The sequence below is a fragment of the Pseudorca crassidens genome, chromosome 4 (assembly GCF_039906515.1).
Source record: "Pseudorca crassidens isolate mPseCra1 chromosome 4, mPseCra1.hap1, whole genome shotgun sequence".
In the NCBI taxonomy this organism is placed as follows: Eukaryota; Metazoa; Chordata; class Mammalia; order Artiodactyla; family Delphinidae; genus Pseudorca; species Pseudorca crassidens.
The window spans coordinates 2,400,655-2,418,956 of NC_090299.1; the positions used below are offsets into that span (position 1 = coordinate 2,400,655).

The window sequence follows — 18,302 nt, forward strand, 5'->3', positions numbered from 1 at the left end:
CACCCACTTAGAAAGCGTCAGCGGTGCAAAGTTACCCCCTCCGCCCCTTAATCCCTCTAAGGAGGTTTCAGCGTGCCAGCCCCCTCAGGTACTGTGTTGGTCGTGGCGGCCTCTGCCTTCTCTAAAAGGACCCTGCGGCCTCTGAGGTCAGGGTGTGGCCAGGATGGGCGGCGGGGCCTCGGAGGGGGTGTCGCCCCGTGGCGTGACGCTCGTGAGCGGTGCCCGCACTGGGCCCGGCGGTGCCCTCCCGCCGTCTTTCCCTGGGTCCCCGGCAGTAATGCCACCAAGCAAGGCCCTGGGAATTTCTGCAAAATGTATGTGTTTTATTACAATCTGGATAGCTAGCAGTTTTAGTATTTTAATCTCAAGGCTGAAAACAACAGTGCTTGTCTTGAGCAAGTGGGTGAAGCCCGTGTGATTTAGAGCAGGACGGCTGCGCTGACCCTGCAGGGAGGGTGTTCACCCTCCGCCCATCGGTCAGACAGCAGGTGGAGGCCTGCGTGCTGGGCGCTGGGATCCGCGTGGGGTTCCCTGACCCTGGGTGGTCACAGGCGGCCCTCCAAACGGAGGCATGAGCGTGTCAAGGTGAGCAGGGCTGGTGGAGCTGCTCCTTAGCCGCGTGAGTGTTAATAGCAGGTGAAGCGAGGCCCCCGGCCTCCTGGGAAAGCGGCTCTCGCCCCGCACTCGGGCCACGGCCTGTGTGCCCGGCCCCGAGGTGTAGGGAGGAGCCTTGTCCGCGCAGGCATGTGCCCGTGGAGCCCCTGGGTGCCGCCGTCCTCTCTGGCGGGCTCCGTGGTGGGCAGACACTAGCTGTGGCTGCTGTTGGGGGTGGCGGGAGGCCCCCTCTGGTCTGAGTCCTGCCCCAGGACTGGGTCCTGTCGGACCTGCAGCCGCATCTCCGTGGGGACCCAGGGCGGCTCTGTACCCGTGGGGTACTGGCTCTGCGGGCCGGGCTCCCGGCGCCCTCCCCACGGAGACAGCCCGCGGACGTGAAGCCGGGAGAAGCCGCGGCCTTCCTTGCATGTCTCCTGCACCTCGATCCGACTTGCCCTCTGCTCTCCCCGTAGACACCTGTGTGTAGTCTCGCCTGTGTTCTGAGTCTGTGCTCTTCCGGGAGAAATAATAAACTCTGCCTCTCCTCACTGGACTGGTTGAAAGCGCTTTCCTTTCTCACTTGAACATCTGTTTCCTCTTCAGAAAACTACAGGTGTATTTTAACCTGGGAAAACATTGCACATTTTAATGGAATTCATTGGGTTTACTTTAATGTACTGGCTTTCGAAAGCAGACCTGCGCTCACCAGACGTTCTTGAGCGCCTCATGCACACCCGCAGACACAGCTGTGTAAGGGCGGCAGTAACGAGCTTCGCCGGGAGGCTGGGTGTGACAGCGGGGACACCGCGAGGGGCTGGCACGGAGCGCTCGGGGCCACGGCTCTCCCCTCCCTGAGAGTTCCGGGGTTGGGGGCCGGGTGGGGTGCCAGGTGGTGGTGGGTGAGCCGGCCGGGCCGGATCCCTCCGACTCGCTCCCCGTAAACCCGGAGCCCGGATCGCTGGCTGCCCGCTGTCCAGCCGTTTTCTCCGAGCTCCCGCCGGGCTTCTCCAGCTCCACGTTCCGGGCTTGGGGCGTTGGGCCCACGTGCCTTACCCAGTGCGGGGCTCGGCCTTCCCACCTGTGGCCCGGCAGCGTGACCGGTGAGTTCTTGCATTTCCGGGGTGTGTCGCCGTTGATGCCCCCCGCCCCGTGCACTGGTCGTCCCTGATGAGTAGGAGCCCAGGTGGAGACCCTGGATGCTTGGCTCCGTGGGTGTCCTGAGCAGGGAGGACGGCAGGGGGGGCCGTGAGGGTCTGTGATCAGCCGCGTCCTCCTGGAGCTGGGAAGGGCCTCCGCTCCTCCTGTGCGGTGCCCATTCGCCCTGCGAGGCCCTCGGTGGGACGGCCTCCACCTTGGGCTCGCCGGACGGATCCTCTGCTCGTCCTGTGAACCTTGCGTCCACCTTTGTGACGCAGAACCGGACCTGAGGTTCCCCCGCCAGTGTAGGGCGCCGCAGACACCCTTGGGCCAGCGCGCGTCTGGACCCGGCGCTGAGCTGTATCCTCGGGGCCCAGAGGGCAGGTCTCATCCACACCTCCTGCTGATTCTAGCTGCCGTGAGCTGTTTCCTAGGTGGTGGCCACCGTGGCCCCTCCGTTCAGGGTGAGAGACACAGCGTGCTGATGCTGCTGGACCCTGGGGCGGGGAGCCGGGGCCACGTCTGGGCCGTGCAGCCCGGAGCAGGTCGGGGGCTGCCCGCAACGCGTCCCCATGTGCGGAGAGTCCCCTCAGAGCCGTGCTGCGCCTGCACCCTGGCCCTTGGTCCCCAGCACCCTTGTACGGGGAGGCCTGTGAGTGCCCGACGTGGCCAAGGGATGGAGGTCTTTGAACGGCCGTGTGGCCCAGGCACGGAGCCTCCGCTGCGGGACGCAGCCTTCCAGTGTAGCCTGCCGTGGATTTGGTCCTAATCCGGGCCACCTTCCCCACTGTTACCTGTTTGGTTTCCAGCAAAACTCTGGGCATTGGTGGGCGTTGGTGGGCATTTCCCGTCCCCGGGAGGACCAGCTGGGTGGCGGTGTGAGTCCTCTGTCCCAGCAGCGCGAGCGTCAGGTTCCGAGGTCGGCGTCCACGGCCCTGCAGGGGGCGGAGCCAGCCTCAGGGCTCGCTCACCCAGCAGGCGAAGACCCCGCGTCCACATAGGCAGACGTGGAGAGGGCGTGGGAGTCGCCCCCAAAGGGCATCTTCTTCCCAGGGAGAGAGAGGAGCTGTCTTCCGGGCTGACCGGCGGGCGGGTGGGTGGGCGGGCGGCCCCGGCCCAGCAATCCCCCTCCCCTGGCCCCCAGGTGTCCTTGGGCTGGGCGGGTCCTCACCTTGGCCCCCGGCTGAGCACTCAGATGGACACGGGAACCCCAGGTGCAGGGCTTGACCTTGTGGGACCTGCTGTCCCAGGAGGTGTCTGGTGCCCTTCCCGGGCCCTCCCTCGCCGGCCCTCGCTCTGTCCAGTGGGTGACCGCAGCCCCTCAGCCAGGCACTGGGCAGGCTTTCCCTCCCTCCCACTGCCGCCTGGCCGTGCTGGTGTTGGACGCCCGGGTCAGGGTCCTGGCCGGGCCTCTCCCGTCCCCCTCCTGCAGGAACACGGCTGCCAGCAGGGCCACCCGCCCCTCCCTAGGAGTCCTCGCCACCAGTCCTGGCCTGGGGTCCCGGGGCCTCAGCGCAAAGAGATGCTGCTCACTGGACGGGGCAGAAGTCGCCCGACTTGGGGGCCTCGTGCCACAGTGTCCAGGGTCCCCAGAGGCACGTCCAGTTACCAGAGTGGGGTCAGGAGCCCTCAGCTCGCTTCTTAGCAGGTGCGTGGAGCTGTCCCGCTTGCCAGGGGTCGCTGTAGCCTAGTAAATTGGTTTCCATGGGAACGGGGCTGGAGCGTTAACCAGAGGCCACAAGCCCAGATAAGGGCCACACCGTTCACCTTGGCAGTGAAGGCAGCCAGACCACGTGACCTTGCTTTGGCCATGAGTCCCAGGAGCCCCTCTGCACCTGGCTGCTCAGTGGTCAGCCACCCCCGCTCCACTCCCAGCCTGGACCCCCAGCCAGTCTCGGCGTGTCACACCTGCTCAGTCCCAGGTGAGGCGGAAGCCCTGGGCTGGGGACAGTAGGGGAAGTGCAGCTGTGCACGGGACAGCAGCCACAGTGAGGATCCAGCTGCCCGTCCCCTGGGGCGTCAGGGCCTCCCGGGACAGCCGTGCGGATCTCCCCAGCCCGGGCCCCAGCCTCTTGAACCTGCACCGCTGCCCCACCACTGCCAAGTTTGCACTTGTCCCTTCAGACGTCCCCTCTCTCCAGCAGAGCCCTGGCCCTTCTGTCTGGGCGGCCGGGGGACACCTCCACCGCGCACACCTGCCTTCCAGGAGGATGGACCAGCCTCCCCAGCGCAAACCGTGATGTGCATGTGGGGGGCCGCCTGGCCTTCTCGGGGTCACGTTGGTGCCGGGGGTCCCGGCGAAGGCAGCCCTCTGCCAGGGCTCTCTCCGGAACCCCCCTTCCAGCAGAGCGTGTTCTGGCGCTCCGGCCTTGCCCTGGCTAGAAAGGACCTGAGTCCTGCTAGATGTCTGGGGGCTTCTGCCTGCACCCGGCCCACTCCACAGGCCTCCACGGGCTTCCCAGGGCTGACCCAGCTGGCCCAGCACGCCTCCCCAGACCCCAGCACGGGTTGCAACAGCTGCATCCTCCTGGCTGCTCAGGCCGACGGCCCCAGGTCTCCCCTCGCGCGTCCATCCTCCTCGTGTCCCCTTCTCCGTACGTCTCCCCCATGTGCCCTGCGGCTGGTCTGCTCCACCCGGCCCCTGGGTCTCTCAGAGTGGAAGCCACGGGCCGCCAGTGGCTGGCAGCGTGACCTCCCACACCCTGACCTGGGGCCGGCACTGCTGCAGCCGCTGCCCACGTCCCCTCCCCAGGCTCCGCCCGTCTGCACGCCTGCACTCGGTATGGCCCCGTGACTGCCCGGTCACCGTCCCCCCCTTTTACCCTGTGCTGCCATGAGCGGGAGTCCTGGCACCCATTAGATGCTTAGTACAGATCTGCTGAATGAGGAGCTTTGATTCAGCACCCAGGGAGAACTGGAGATGGCCAAGGGGTCAGGCTGCACCCACCGCCCTGGCTCCACCCGTGCAGCCCTGCACCCGCCGGCCCCAGGAGGAGGGTCCTGACTCGGCCTGCACCTTCTCCCGATGTGGAGCCTTGAGGGCCAGAGCAGACCTGGCCGCTGGCAAGGGGCTGATAGGTGGGCTCTCGGGAGGGGCTTTTGGGCTCCAGCAGGGCGCCCGGCGGGAGGGCCTGACTGTGCAGAGTCGGAATCAGCCAGGGGGCAGGGCCCGTGGTCCCTGGGGAGATGAGGGGTCAGCAGGGCAGCCTGAGGGGCGGGGGATGCGGCCGCTGGCTCCGGCCCCGCGTGCGCGTGTCCGAGGGACGTGGGACAGAGGCCCAGGGGGCGACCCTCATGAACAGGGCAGACCCGGCTCCCTTCGGAAGCGGTGGCCCCTGAGCCCTGCAGGGTCCCCCACGCTGCTGCCCCCGCCAGGAGAGCCAAGGGGAGCCTCGGGAAGCTGGGAGGGCAGCCACCCCGGGCAGGCCCTGGCACGGAGGCCGTGACGCCCGTGACGCAGACGGGTGACGCCCACCCGCCGCGGGCACTGTGACACTGAGTCACAGGCTTGGGGCTGCCACTTCCTCAGGAGAGCGAGTCTGGGCGGGCAGGCAGGAAGGGCCTGGACTGCAGCCACCCTCCCTGTGACACGCCCGTCTCTGGCCCGGGGACGAGCTTCCCGTCCACAGAGGCAGGCAGCCGTCTGCATCCTGAGCACACCCGAGCTTCCCAGGCGTCAGAGAGGCCGTGGCTGAGGCCCCTCCCCCTCGCCGGCCTCTGTCCTCCTGGGGGGTCCAAACGGGGCTGGACAGGAAAGGGCCGTGCCCCTCAACCTGCGTGGGGTCACGGGCCTCTTAATACTCCAGACAAATGCCCCAGATGGGGACAAACGGTTGGGGAGCAAAGCCCTGCCTCTCTGCACAGCCCCCATCCAAGCACAGACCAGCCCCACCGCATCATCTGCTGGCCCTGGGAAGCCGCCAGCAAGCAGGGGAGGGGTGGGTCCCACAGGCCCCAGGAAAGGCTCCTTCTGCTGCCTCTGTTAGATCAGAGAGGACGCAAGGCCCTCTCACAGGCTCGGACCTGCCCCGGGGGTTCTGGGGGCCACAGAGCAGCTCCTGCAAGGGGAGGCGAGGCTCCTGACCCCCACGGCCGTCCCCACTCCCGCATGTAGGCCTCGGACCCACGCAGGGAGCAAAGTCTTCACCTCCACCGGCAAGGCCCGGGAGGGGCGGTCACCAGAGCAGGACCCTGTGTCCCTGCGCCTGGACTCCTCCAGCCTGTCCACTGGGAACCTGGGGCTGGGGCTCCCCCTGCACCCCAGGCACCTGAGGGTCCCTGGCTCCCAGGCTCACTGAGAGCACCCCACAGGCATGCTAGCCTCCCCGCTACACCTGGCCACGCCAGGGCCTGGGGCTCTGCCTGGGGGGGCTCGGTGGAGGGAGCCGAGGCTGAGGGCGCCTGCTGAGCGCCCTGTGCCCTGCCCGCAGCGACCTGGTTCCTGGGGACTGCACCTCTGTCCCCCAGGGCGCACCCCCGGGGCCAGCCAGGGTGACAGTGCAGTGACAGCCTGCTGGGGTGGTTGGCAGGGAGGTGTGGCTGCCCAGCCTGGGATCGAAAAGCTTCCAAGGCGGTTTCAGGCAGCCTGGAACTCCTGGGGCCTAGGTGGGGACTTGAAGACAGAGGCCTGGCTGACCACTGAGCAGCCTGGAAGGGGGCAGGCGGCAGGGTAGGGTGGAGGAAGGGGCACCCGGCTTGGGGTGTTGCTGATGGGGTAGGAGAGCGTGAAGGACTCAGAGTTTGTGTGGCTGAAGAGGTAGGCCCGGGTCGACGGGCAGGTGGACAACTGCGTGGCCAGGTCGCGAGGGCCCTGGGGGGCATCGGCGGTGGGGCTCAGGCCCCTGCCCCACTGGGAGCCGCAGCCCTCAGAGACGCTGGGCAGTGAGCTCTGTGGATGGAGACCCAGAGTGCCCTGAGGGTCCAGCCCCGTCTGGGGCAACCCACACCCAGTGCTTGGTCCTCCCTCAGCCCAGCAGCATGCCTCCCCCTGGAGCCCCTCCCTGACGGCCCCTTGGCTGCGGACAGCCCCCCGAGGAGGAGTGGAGGCCCGGCCCTGAACCTGAGCCGCAGTGGGGTGCGGGACGGGCTGTGGGGGTGTCTGAGAGGCGCAGCGGAGGTGGCTGGGAGGTTTCCCACGAGACCGTCCCCCATGTGGCCCTCCTCGGCCACCCCCCACCCCAGGGGCGGCTGCATCCCGCTGAGGGGCCCTGGGACCGCCCCCCCCCCGCCCCAGCTCCTCCGCCATCTCAGCGCCCACCGAGGGGCACCACGTGCTCCTTCCCGTGACGCAAACCCACACACAGCCACGCACCCCTCCCCCCTCCCACCCTGGCGAGGGGCAGCGCGGTGTCATCTGGGGGCGGGTGCCCCTGATGCCCCCAGGGCGTCAGTGGGGAGCTGCAGGGGCTCGGGTGCCGGGCTTCTCCCCAGAGGGGGCCCCAGCTGGGCGGACAGCACCCTAGTGGGTGGGCCGTCCCCACTGTCTTGGCTGCGCCGGGTGAGGACAGGGTGCAGGGTGTACCCGTGACAGATGAGGGGCCGCGCCGGTCCCACCACACGGAACCTGGGCCCTGCGCCCCCAGACCCCCTCCCCCGGCTTGCTTCCCTGCAGCCTGCAGCTCCCTCAGCCTGGGACCCTCCCCACTGCAGAGGGCTCCCTGCGCCAGGCCTGGGGGCCCCAGGTCAGAAGTCGCCTGCTCCTGGGATGCACGTGGGGGTCTCAGGAGCCCCTTGCCACCATGTGTGCCAGGTGGGTGGGGTGGGGTCTCCAGCCCAGGGTGGGCAGACGGGTGACAGACTCTCTCTTCTCCCCGCGGCAGGAGGTGGGGCCCGAGGCAGCCGAGGCCTCCCAGTCAGCACGATCGTCGACGTGGACCGTGTGGCTGGCTCAGCGCCTGGGCCGGGCAGCAGCATCCTGGGGGTGTGGACGGGCCCCCGGAGGTCACGGGCCGGCGGGACGCTGACATCAGACCGCCCCGGCCTGAGCCCCATCCTGGGGGGACCTGCCAAGCCCAAGGCCGGCCCACACCACGCCACCTTCGTCTGAGGCTGCCGCCCGCGCACCCGACCCAGCTGGCCGGCCCTCCCTCCCGTCCCGGCGTCCCAGCCGCCTGCCTGGACACACACGTGGAGAGCAGAGATCCCGAGGGAGCTGCTGAGCCTATCTCGAGGGCCTCGGACGGGCCTCCTCAGCCACCCCTGGGGGCCGAACCAGCAGAGGGCGGGGAGGGTCCTGGCCCCGGACACTCGCCAGCGTTGGCTCAGGGCTCCCTGGCCCCCCCCCAGCTCCCGCTCGGTGTCCAGCAATAAAGCGTCTTTGAGGACCAGATCGTCGGCCTCGTGCCTGGTCCTGGGGCCCGGACCCTGCCCTCAGGGAGCCGTTGTTCCCGTGACCCTGTGCGTGTATCGGCAGGGGGCTGGGGAGAACCGGCTCTTGGGGGTGAGGTCGGAGGTGAGCAGGGTAATAAGGCTGGCCTCGCGGGGCACGAGGCTTAGCCTGTGGGCAGTGGGACGTGGTCCTGCCCCGTCCAGGGCCCTGGTCTTGTCCACGTCACAGCGCCTCGTGCAGCTCGGTGCAGGGTCTCCTCTTGGGGTGGCCGCCGGTGGGGGCAGAGCTTGGCCTGGGGACCCTTCAGGCCACTCTGACCCAATCCCCTGCCCTTGGCCTCATTTAGGGAGGTGGTCTGGCAGGGCCTGTCTCTGGAGGGACCACCTCAGGGGAAGCCTGACTGCCCTGCCCAGAAGGCCTGGGAAAGAGTGTCAGCCTGTGCAGGGGTCCTGAGGCTTGAGCGAGCCGGGAGGGGACGGGGTAGCAGGCCAGGCCAGTGGGCAGGGCTGCCGTGTGACGCTGGGTGGGCAGGGCAGATAGAGACGGCACCATCAGCCCAGGTGCCTCGGCGGAACCCCGGCGCTGAGCAGCTGAGGGGCCCCCGGCACCCCTCCCTCCTCCGAGATGCATGTCAGGTTTGTCAGAAGGGCTCTAGGCCTGAGCGCGCCCTGGCCGCTGGGCTGCTCTGGGTCCTCCCAGGGAGCTGTGCTCTGAGCTGGGGGTGCCCGCGTGGAAGAGAGGGCCCGGCACCCACTGCGTGCCAAGCTGGGTACCCACTCGGTTTCTGCTCTCGCTCCGTCTGCACAGAGGGGAAAACGGGGGCCCAGAGAGAGTGCGATTTGGGGGTGCACAGTGAGACAGCTGCAGCGCCGGGCCCATCCCCAGGCCAGCCCTTCTCTCCACCCCATGCAGGCAGCTGAGCTGACTCATGGGGACCGGGCCACCCACCACCACCACCCCCGCCGCCTCCGCGGCCCCTCAAATTGCAGACGAGGTTCCCGTGGCAGCTCTGCCTGCAGGTGCAGTCACGAACCAGGGGCCAGCTGGGGCGACAACTGTGGCCGTGTCTGGGGGGTGACACCCCAGCGTCCGTTCACAGACCTGGGCAGGACCCCAAGCCAGGTCTCTGTGGCCCTGGTGCCTGGCCGGGGCTTGGGATGGGAAGGAGGGCAGCCCAGGACAGAGGTGGGATGGCACGGGTGGTCCCGGCTACGAGGGGAAGCCCAGGGGCGAGAGGGCTTCCTGAGGGGGTGCCCCAGCAGGTCCAGGAGCAGTGGGGACGGGGCGCTAGGACAGCAGGCAGGGGCTCTGGTATTGCCCACCTCCTCCGCTCCACTCCCCCTCCCCCCGGAGGCCCCACCCCAGGCTCGTCCTGGGAGCCACAGGCAGAGGTGCTGTAGAGTAGGGTGGCAGAGGCCCCTGTCCCAGGGGGGCATTGTGTGCAGTGGTGCACACACCCTCCTCTCTGTGCCTGGCCTCTTGCTGGCCAGGGGCCACATCCCATGCTCCAGGCCTGGGCCCTCAAAAGGGCTCAGCATGCGTAGGTGCTCTGGTTAGTATAGCTCACAAATAGACAGTGGCCAACCCTGTGGCCAGGTAGGGACCGGAAGCTGGGGCTGTGGGGGTCCAGGCCCCTTCCTGCCGTGTCATCCTGGAAGACTTCCTGGAGGAGGTGTCGTAGCTGAGACTCGAGGACATTGTCAGGTCCAGGACCAGCATGGCTGAGGCCAGAGGGGCCGGCTGGCTCAGGCAGGGTGAGCTGGGCAGCAGACCTGGGGGACGTGTGGGCCTGGCACGGGAGGCAGCCAGGGTTAATCATTTCCAGGCGGCCTTGACCCCCACCTGCCCTGGCCACTCTGCTCCCGCCTCCTGCTGCTCCTCACGCCAGCCCAGGAGGAGCCATGGGGCGCTGGGCCTGGGTCCCCAGCCCCTGCCCCCAACTTGGGCTGTCCCTGCTCCTGCTGCTGCTGCTGGTGCCTCGAGGGGCTCAGCCCCAGGCTGGCAGGGTGAGCACTGACCCCACTGCACTGTGATCATGGGCTCTCCGTGCCCACTCTGGGTCCTGGGGCTGAGGCCAGGGCAGGGTGTGGGGTGGGTGAAGGGCCCAGCGTGGCGACGGCCAGCCTTCCGGGGGTGAGGTGGGCGTGCTGGGCTGGCCTGGGGGACAGGGGGCCTGGGGATCCAACCTGCTGGCCCCCACCCAGGGGCATGGAGACTGTTCGCCTCTCTGGGCCTCTGCTGGGTCCACGTGTTTGAGGTGGGGGCGGGGGGGGGCCGCTGAAGGCCTCGCAGCTGCTCTCGTCCGTCCCCCAGAACAGACCCCCAGGGTTCGAGCCTGGAGGGCAGTGGTGCCAGCCTGGCAGACCCTGAGCCAGCTCAGCCTGACTCCTTGGACTCGGTGGGAGGGGAGGGGACAGGGTCCAGCTGAGGCCGTGGGAGAGCCAGTGTCCCCTGGTCCCTACTCCAAGACCTCAGGGCCCCAATATGGAAACTGAGTCAGGGCCTGAGTGTGAGCGGGGTTCATCCCACACTGACCCCATCACAGGCCTCTCGGCTCTTCCTAGAACCCAACGGAACCCCCAGAATGTAACGCCACGGTGACCCCTGGGACTCCCGCGATCCCCGTGACCTCGGTGACCCCCAGGACCCCCGCGATCCCCATAACCTCGGTGACCCCCAGGACCCCAGCCACAGCGACAGCACCCAGGGCAGAGGGACCCCATGGAGGAGGGCTTACCCACCTGCCCAGGGCAGCCCCCTCCAATAGCAGCCCTGGGGGCACAGGTGGGTCAGGAAGGCTTCTTGGAGGTGGCAGGCTACACCTAGATGGGGGGCCTGGAGGAACACAGCAGCACTTAGGGAGTGGGGTATGTGATGGGGGCTGGGAGGTGACCAGCGCGGGAGCCCTTGACCCCCGTGTCTCCTCCGGCAGTGCTCACCGAGGCCGGGCAGCCCTGCAGGTTCCCCTTCCGCTACGGCGGCCGCATGGTCCACTCCTGCACTACAGAGGGAAGCGCCCACAGGAAGTGGTGGGTCCCAGTCCCTGTGCCCCGTGCCCGCCCTGGAGACGCTTCCGCTCCCTGCCCTCCGTACTCCACACTGAGCCTGGCACACAGCAGATGTAGTGAATGAATGAATGAGGGAGTGCATGGGAGAAAGCCCCAGAGTGGTCAGCGTGGGTCCCTGCGTGAGTTGGGGTTACGGTGGGCGGGTCTCTGGCCTGGGACCCCCACGTCACTGCATGCGTCACCCCCAGGTGTGCCACGACTCACAACTATGACCGGGACAGGGCCTGGGGCTACTGTGTGCAGGCTTCCACCCCCCGGGAGGGCCCAGGTGGGTGCCGGGGGTCTGGGCCCGAGCGCAAGCTAGGAGGGGGCTGGGCCGGTGGTGGCGGTGAGCTTGAGGGGCCTGAGAGCTGACCCGGGGCTGGGGTCCTGCCTGGTGTGCAGGAGGGGGCTTCGGGGTTCATCCCACTGCAGGCCTCGGGGCCTGCAGGAGTGGGGAGTGGGGAACACCCTGCCCCGCAGGTCCTGCCCTCTCGGGGGGGCCACATAACTGTTTTGGCCATTGCCGGGGGTCATAGCGCCCCCTGGTGGTCAGGCTGGGCCCTGCGGCTGCACAGGAACAGCCCTGGACGTGGAGGGGGCCCAAGGGGTCCGCAGGGTGTGGTGCTGGCAGCCCCGCTTACAAGGGTCCCGGGGCACACGGAAAAGGACTGCGCTGCCTGATGGGGGTCGGGCTTTCAGGGTGCTGGATGCAGAGCCAGAGGCCCACTTGCCCAGGGTCTGAGAGCTGGGCAGAGGATGTGGTGAGGAGGGGGAAGGCCTGCGCTCACTCCCAGGGCATGTACACACCACGGAACTCAGGAGGGGCATCTTTAAGGTGGCGAGAGTCACGGCGTGGGGAGGGAGTCACGAGGCCCGGCCGGGCTCTCAGACACACCCCTCCCTGCTGCGTGTGCCCAGCTGCCCTGGACCCATGTGCCTCTGGCCCCTGCCTCAACGGGGGCTCATGCTCCAGCACCCAGGACCCCGAGTCGTACCACTGCACCTGCCCCGTGGCCTTCACTGGCAAGGACTGCGGCACGGGTGAGCAGGGTGGGGGCTGCAGGGCAGGGGGCCGCCAGGCACACGCGCGGGGAGCAGCGGCTCACTGTGCTGCCCCCAGGGAAATGCTTTGACGAGAGCCGCTACGAGTACCTGGAGGTGGGCGATCGCTGGGCCCGCGTGCACCGGGGCCAAGTGGAACAGTGCGAGTGTGCGGGGGGCCAGGTCCGGTGCCAGGGCACCCGCCACACAGGTACGGGGGGGCGGGCCGTATCGCTGGGCCTCCCACCCAGGGAAGGGGCTCGTCCAGGGCCACCCAGAGACGGGCACTGGGTGGGAACCAGGCCCTGCCCCTGCCCCTCGAGGCCCAGCTTCTGAGCCCTCCCCCCAGCTTGTCTGAGCAGCCCCTGCTTGAATGGGGGCACCTGTCACCTGATCGTGGCCACCGGGACCACTGTATGCGCCTGCCCCCCAGACCACGCCGGGCGGCTCTGCAACATTGGTGAGTCGCTCGACTTCAGAGCTGCGTGGCCCCGCGTCCTGGGGCCCAGGCTCACCACGCACCGTGCCGCCCGCAGTGCCGGCCCAGTCCTGCTTTGTGGGGAGTGGCACCGAGTACCGAGGCGTGGCCAGCACGGCGGCCTCGGGCCTCAGCTGCCTGGCCTGGAACTCCGACCTGCTCTACCAGGAGCTGCACGTGGACTCTGTGGGCGCCGCGGCCCTCCTCGGCCTGGGGCCCCACGCCTACTGCCGGTCAGCACCGGGTGGGCGGGGCCTGTCCCTGGGTCCTGACCCCTCGGCTTGGGAGGCTTTGTGGCGAGAGGAGCCCAGGGCCAGGGATCGGAACCACCTGCAGAAGGGGCCAAAGGCTGTGGGGTGCGGGTGGGCAGAGTGCCAGGAGCCGCACCCAGCTAGGGGTCCCCAGCTCTCTCCTCCCATCCGTCACTGAGGAGCCGTGACTGACTCCCCTGCCCACCTGCTTCTCCCTGCACCCCAGGAACCCGGACAAGGACGAGAAGCCCTGGTGCTACGTGGTGAAGGACAGCGCGCTCTCCTGGGAGTACTGCCGCCTGGCAGCCTGCGGTGCGCGCAGCTAGTGGCTGGGTGGGAAGCAGCAGGGTGGGGGCAGCACTGGCCCCGCCCCCGCTGAGATCACCGTGGTTTCGCCGTGGCCCAACCCACTCCACCCGCATGCCAGGCCTCCTCTCTCCGGAGGACCACGGCCCCACCGGAGAGATGGGGAAACTGAGGCTCACCAGAGCAGGGCTGGTCCAAGGCCACGCAGTGGGTTGACACCAGAGGTCAGAGCAGGCGAGCTGGTCACCGGGTCCTCTGGGTGGTCCAGCCGGGCTGCACTGTGCCAGGACGGTCCCCAGAGACAGGGAAGTGTGGGTGCACGTGGATAATGTGAGTACCCTGGAGTCAGACCCTGGCAGTGGGCTGCTCCATGAGGCCAGCCCGCCCCCTGGCCCCGTGCTCCAGGCCTCTCTACCATCCCGAGTTGGCTCTGGGGTCCCAGGCTGCTGGGAAGGACACGAATACCTGCCAGGTGTGCCAGGCCACCCTGGTTCCCACAAAGCCTTGTGACTGGGTGCGGTTCTCACCATCCTGCAGATGAGGAAACTGAGGCTCAGAGTAAGTCATGTGCCCACAGGGGCAGAGCTGGGGACCCTCTTTCAGACGAACTGCCTAGGCTGGGTCAGGAGGCAGGTGAACCACGGGGGACCTGAGGATGGTGGACGCAGCCAGTACCCTCTCTGGCCTGGGGTGTGCAGAAGGGACCCGGGGTGTGTGAGCGGGTAACCTGTGTTCCCAGGATCCCTTGCCAGAATCCAGCCCCCGCCCACCGAGGCCCTGCTGAGCCTGCCTGGGCCCGCGGCAGCTGGACCAGCCGGACGCCAGACCTGTGGCAAGAGGCACAAGAAGAGGAGCTTCCTACGGCCACGCATCATCGGTGGCTCGTCCTCGCTGCCCGGCTCCCACCCCTGGCTGGCCGCCATCTACATCGGGAACAGCTTCTGTGCCGGGAGCCTTGTCCATACCTGCTGGGTGGTGTCTGCCGCCCACTGCTTCTCCAACAGGTGAGCGGTTCTGGCCCCAGTGTCCACGACCCCTGCGCCATCCCTCAAGCCATCCACCTCTCCACCCACCGCTATCTAGGCCTCCGCTCCCCCACCCGGACATACACCCATCATCCACTCTCTACCCGCTACCCATCTACGCACCCACCCGCCTGTCCTAACCATCACCCATGTGTCCCCACGTTCCGCCACCTACCCGTGTAAACCCCGTCCTTTGGTCCCTCCGTTCCCCGTTGCCCCTCTGACTGAGGTGGGACTCAGCGCTCAGCCCAGTGCTGGGCATGGAGACTGCCGAGACCCGCCCCATTCCTGCCCCGGGGTGCTGTCCCTGTCCCTGTCCCTGCCCGTGTGGCCGCGCAGCCCTGGTCCTCGCCCCGGGAGCTCCAGGTCTCCCCGCTCAGGGAGGGGCGGGGCGGGGCGGCCAGCGCGTGCGCGGCAGGGTGGTGGGTGTGGCCCGTGCCTCGCAGGGCCCGCCCCTTCCGGCCTCGCTCCCCCGGCCCAGACCGAGCTGGTGGCACCGTGGGGCGCAGGGAGCCCGAGGCCCCGCCCACTCGGCGGGCTACCGGAGCGGAGGGCCGGCTGGGGCTGGCGGCTGGGGGAAAGGTCAGGGGTGCGAGGCCCACTACCACACCCCAGGGTGGGGGACAGCGAGCTCAGGGCAAGAAAGGCCAACCCGTCCCCCGCTCCTCACGGCTGTGACGAGAACAAGGCTCTGCCGTGGGGAGTGGGGGGCTCTCTCTGAGGGAGGGTTCAGTGGGAGGGAACGGGCCTGACAGTGGCATCCCAGGGAGTGGGACGTGAGCGGGGGCTGGGGGCTTGGCAGCGTGAGAGTCCGACGGTGAGTCCCCCATCAGTCACCCCAGGGACTACAGCGTAGGGGTGGGGGGCAATGGGCATACGTCCTGCCCTGTGCTGACCGCTGTGCGACCTGTGAAACAGGACCCCTGAGGCCTCCCCAGTATGGATGGGATGGGGGTGGTTAAGAGGCTGGAGAAGGGGAGCAGGCATCCTCTGCTCACGTCCAGGGAGGGGCTGGGGAGGGCCAAGCTGGATGGAGGGGCCCGTCCCCTGTGGGCTGGACCCCAGCACCCTGGTCCCTGGCCTGGGCCAAGCAGGGCTGGAGGAGGTGGGTGGGACAGGTCATTCGTGCGCAGGTGCGGGGGGTGAGGGGAGTACTCAGGCTCCTGGGCCCACGGGTGACTTCACAGGAGGCCTGCCCCTGTAGCAGGGGCGTGGGGCAGAACCGGTGCCCAGAGCTGGGATCCGCAGCAACGTGGGTGCATGTCAGCGCAGACCCCACCTAGACCTGCACAAGGCACCCCAGGGTCATTCATGCCGCTGCCTTAGAGGCGGTGCTGCCAGGACGGGGGCTGTGGCCCTAGCTCCCCACTCCCTACTGCACTACGGCCCACACCCCAGCCCCTGCTCAGGTCTCTCCCAGGGCCTGGTGGGGGCGGGGGCCCTGCACAGCGTCACCCTCCTGGGATCGTCTACCGGATGCTCTGTCCCCGTGGGTAGGGGGCGAGCTGACCTCAGGGGCCCGAGAGTCATGCTGCCACCAGCTCCCACTGCACAGCCCCCCCAGGGAAAGTGTCTCTGTGGTGCTCGGCCAACACTTCTTCAACCGCACGACGGCCGTGACGCAGACGTTCGGCATAGAGAAGTACATCCCGTACCCCTTGTACTCGGTGTTCAACCCCAGTGACCATGACCTCGGTGAGGCTCGGGACCGGTGCTGTGTGCTCTGTGCACACCCAGGGCCAGAGCCAGGAGAGGCTGGAAGTGGGTGCCAGGCAGGGGAGGGTCCTCAGACACTCAGGGGATGGGTGGGAGGGAGGGGGAGGGCGGGGGGAGGGCAGCGAGAGCAGCTGGTGTGGCCGAGTGGCCTCGGCGCGGCTGGAGGAAACCCTGGCTGGCCAGCCTTGCTGGCCCTCCTGTCGCCTCCTGGGCCTCCCAGGCCGCAGCCCCTCTGCCCGGTGGGGCTGGACCCCGTGTGACCCAGCAGCCACCTTCGGCCCATCGTGGGCCCCCATGCCGCAGGCTGACCCCCTGCCTCTCTCCCGTCCAGTTCTGATCCGGCTGGAGAAGAAGGGGGAGCGCTGTGCTGTCCGCTCCCAGTTCGTCCAGCCCATCTGCCTGCCTGAGCCCGGCAGCACCTTCCCGGCTGGGCACAAGTGCCAGATAGCGGGCTGGGGCCACCAGGATGAGAGTGAGTGGGGTGGGCGCGAGGGGCCAGCGTCGTGCCCCCCGGGAGCAGCGGCCCGGCCCCGCAAGCCTCGCCCAGGCTGAGTGCCCCCTGTCGGCCGTCAGATGTGAGTGGATACTCCAGCTTGCTGCGGGAGGCCCTGGTCCCCCTGGTCGCCGACCACAAATGCAGCAGCCCGGAGGTGTATGGGGCCGACGTCAGCCCCAACATGCTCTGCGCCGGCTACTTCGACTGCAGGTCTGACGCCTGCCAGGTGAGCCGGGATGGCCGCCCCGGGAGCACCCCCAGATGGGCGCTCACTATTGCTGGAGGCCCGGGGGCCAGGAGTGGGGTCCCTGCTCACAGGGGGCGGGGATTGAGGCCCAGGAGAGGCCGGCTCCCAAAGCCCAGGCTCGGGCCAGCTGTCCAGCCAAGGGCAGGGCTGGCCACGTGACGTTGAAGGCCAAACCCCTTTTCACCCAGAGTCCTCCCAAATGGGCTCGAGCGATTGGCCGATCCCAGTGTCCCGTTTCTCAAGGGCTCCTCGGGTCTGCACATCAGTGCTGAGTCGGAGAAGCTGCTTTACTCCCCACTTTTATAGGTGGGGAGACTGAGGCCCAGAGAGGTCTGCTCACTCTTCCCAGGTCACACAACTCACAGGTGGCAAAGCAGGGGGGGGCTCGGCACTCAACCACGTGGTACAGCAAGCGCCCTGGGGGAAGTCAGGGGTGGCTTCATGGAGGAAGGGGCGCTGGCACTTGTCCCAGGGGGTGAATAGGGGTTTGCCAGGTCTGCTGGAGCGCGGGGCCGCCTGGTGCACATGGTGGGCGGAGGGGGGACCCAGATGGAGGAGGGCTCTGCTGGTTGTGGAGGCGAGAGGGGGCCGCAGCAGCCCACTACTGGGAGGGCGCCCTGCCTATGCGGTTGGGGGAAGGGGGGCAGCCCCCTTACTTGGAATGCCCATGTCAGCTGTGCCCAAGCTCTCGGGAAGCCCACCTCGAGCGTTGACCCCTCTGGAGGCATGTTCCGGGTTGGGGCGAGGGAGCCTGGGGTGAGGGGGTGGTGGACTGTTTCATGGGTGTCGAGGAGCTGAGCCGTGAGCCTCCTGAGCCGGGCCCCAGGCTCTGACCGGCCGCTCTGCGCAGGGGGACTCAGGCGGGCCCCTGGCCTGTGAGAAGAACGGCGTGGCCTACCTGTACGGCATCATCAGCTGGGGAGACGGCTGCGGGCAGTTCAACAAGCCCGGCGTCTACACCCGCGTGACCCGTTACGTGGACTGGATCAGCGACCGGATTCGGCCCCCCAAGCGGCCCGTGAATCCCTCCTGAGACCACCCCTGGGGACATTGTGCCTCCTGCCGTTCCCTCCTCACTGGCAATAAACATGTTTCCCAAAAGACCCCGGCCCACACTGCCTGTCCCGCTGCCGCCAGCTCGGCCTCCCCCGCCCCCAGGCCGTGACCCCCGACCCAGCTTTGTGGGTGCTGTGGCTTCAGGGCTGGGCCCAAGCCAGCACCCCAGCTGCTCAGAGGAGAAGGGAGCCTGTGACCCCACAGGGAGGGTCTGGCCCCACGGCCAGGGCAGTCAGGACGGGGATCCAGACGAGACCTTCTCCAGAGCAGGAGCTGTGCCCAGCCAGACCCCGCTCAGACCCTCCCCCAGGCAAGTGGGGCTTGGGCCCGGGCGCCTTGGGCTGTCCCACGGCAGCGGATGCTAGAACTTAAGACAGGTTATTTGGGAAAACCCCTGGCTATCATTTTGCTTCAAGGAGGCAGCCCGCCCGACTGCAGCTCTCCCTCAGCCGTGTTTTCTAGGTGGGGAGAACTGGAGACTTCCTCTGAAGGAAGCCAGGGGAAGGGAGGAGCCCCAATGCCAGGGTGAGTGGAGGGTAGCGGGTTGCACCAGCCAGGCAAGACACTGTGGGCACGG

The 18,302-nt window shown here is 68.3% G+C and overlaps 3 protein-coding genes across 4 annotated transcripts in view; 2 read left to right on the forward strand and 1 right to left on the reverse strand.

The window, feature by feature from the left end:
* The window catches only part of RGS12 (regulator of G protein signaling 12), a 117,491-nt gene extending 109,437 nt beyond the window's left edge, over nt 1–8,054 (forward strand). For both annotated transcript variants that reach the window (XM_067734955.1, XM_067734954.1), the window contains exon 19: nt 7,551–8,054. In XM_067734955.1, the coding sequence (XP_067591056.1) occupies nt 7,551–7,777 (227 nt within the window). In that variant the 3' untranslated portion in view covers nt 7,778–8,054. The remainder of the gene's footprint in view (nt 1–7,550) is intronic.
* LOC137223353 (uncharacterized) lies at nt 60–14,616 on the reverse strand. Its single transcript, XM_067734958.1, has 4 exons — nt 14,386–14,616; nt 13,651–13,716; nt 13,365–13,463; nt 60–2,666 (listed from the first exon to the last, which is right to left on the reverse strand). The coding sequence occupies exons 1-4, from the start codon at nt 14,494–14,496 to the stop codon at nt 1,854–1,856; spliced, it is 1,089 nt and encodes a 362-aa protein (XP_067591059.1). The 5' UTR covers nt 14,497–14,616; the 3' UTR covers nt 60–1,853.
* Nucleotides 8,381–17,772, forward strand: HGFAC (HGF activator). The gene is made up of 15 exons (XM_067734957.1): nt 8,381–9,078; nt 9,885–10,065; nt 10,624–10,843; nt 10,992–11,088; nt 11,316–11,395; nt 12,028–12,150; nt 12,230–12,361; nt 12,500–12,610; nt 12,687–12,861; nt 13,106–13,191; nt 13,925–14,189; nt 15,766–15,905; nt 16,258–16,398; nt 16,500–16,648; nt 17,520–17,772. Exons 2-15 carry the CDS (start codon nt 9,961–9,963, stop codon nt 17,700–17,702), a joined length of 2,007 nt encoding a protein of 668 aa, XP_067591058.1. The 5' UTR covers nt 8,381–9,078; nt 9,885–9,960; the 3' UTR covers nt 17,703–17,772.
* The last annotated feature ends 530 nt before the right edge of the window (nt 17,773–18,302 follow it).

What these genes read in the sequence shown, in the direction of transcription:
- HGFAC (XM_067734957.1), top strand. Translation starts at nt 9,961, where the DNA reads ATGGGGCGCTGGGCCTGGGTCCCCAGCCCCTGCCCCCAACTTGGGCTG. An exon ending in CTCAGCCCCAGGCTGGCAGG is followed by an intron (nt 10,066 to 10,623) that starts GTGAGCACTGAC and finishes GGCTCTTCCTAG; the next exon opens with AACCCAACGGAACCCCCAGA. An exon ending in CTGCCGCCTGGCAGCCTGCG is followed by an intron (nt 13,192 to 13,924) that starts GTGCGCGCAGCT and finishes CTGTGTTCCCAG; the next exon opens with GATCCCTTGCCAGAATCCAG.
- LOC137223353 (XM_067734958.1), bottom strand. Translation starts at nt 14,496, where the DNA reads ATGGGGCGGGTCTCGGCAGTCTCCATGCCCAGCACTGGGCTGAGCGCT. An exon ending in AAAGGACGGGGTTTACACGG is followed by an intron (nt 13,717 to 14,385) that starts GTAGGTGGCGGA and finishes CCTCATCTGCAG; the next exon opens with GATGGTGAGAACCGCACCCA. An exon ending in CTTGGACCAGCCCTGCTCTG is followed by an intron (nt 2,667 to 13,364) that starts GTGAGCCTCAGT and finishes CGCCCCCTGCAG; the next exon opens with GGCCGTGGACGCCGACCTCG.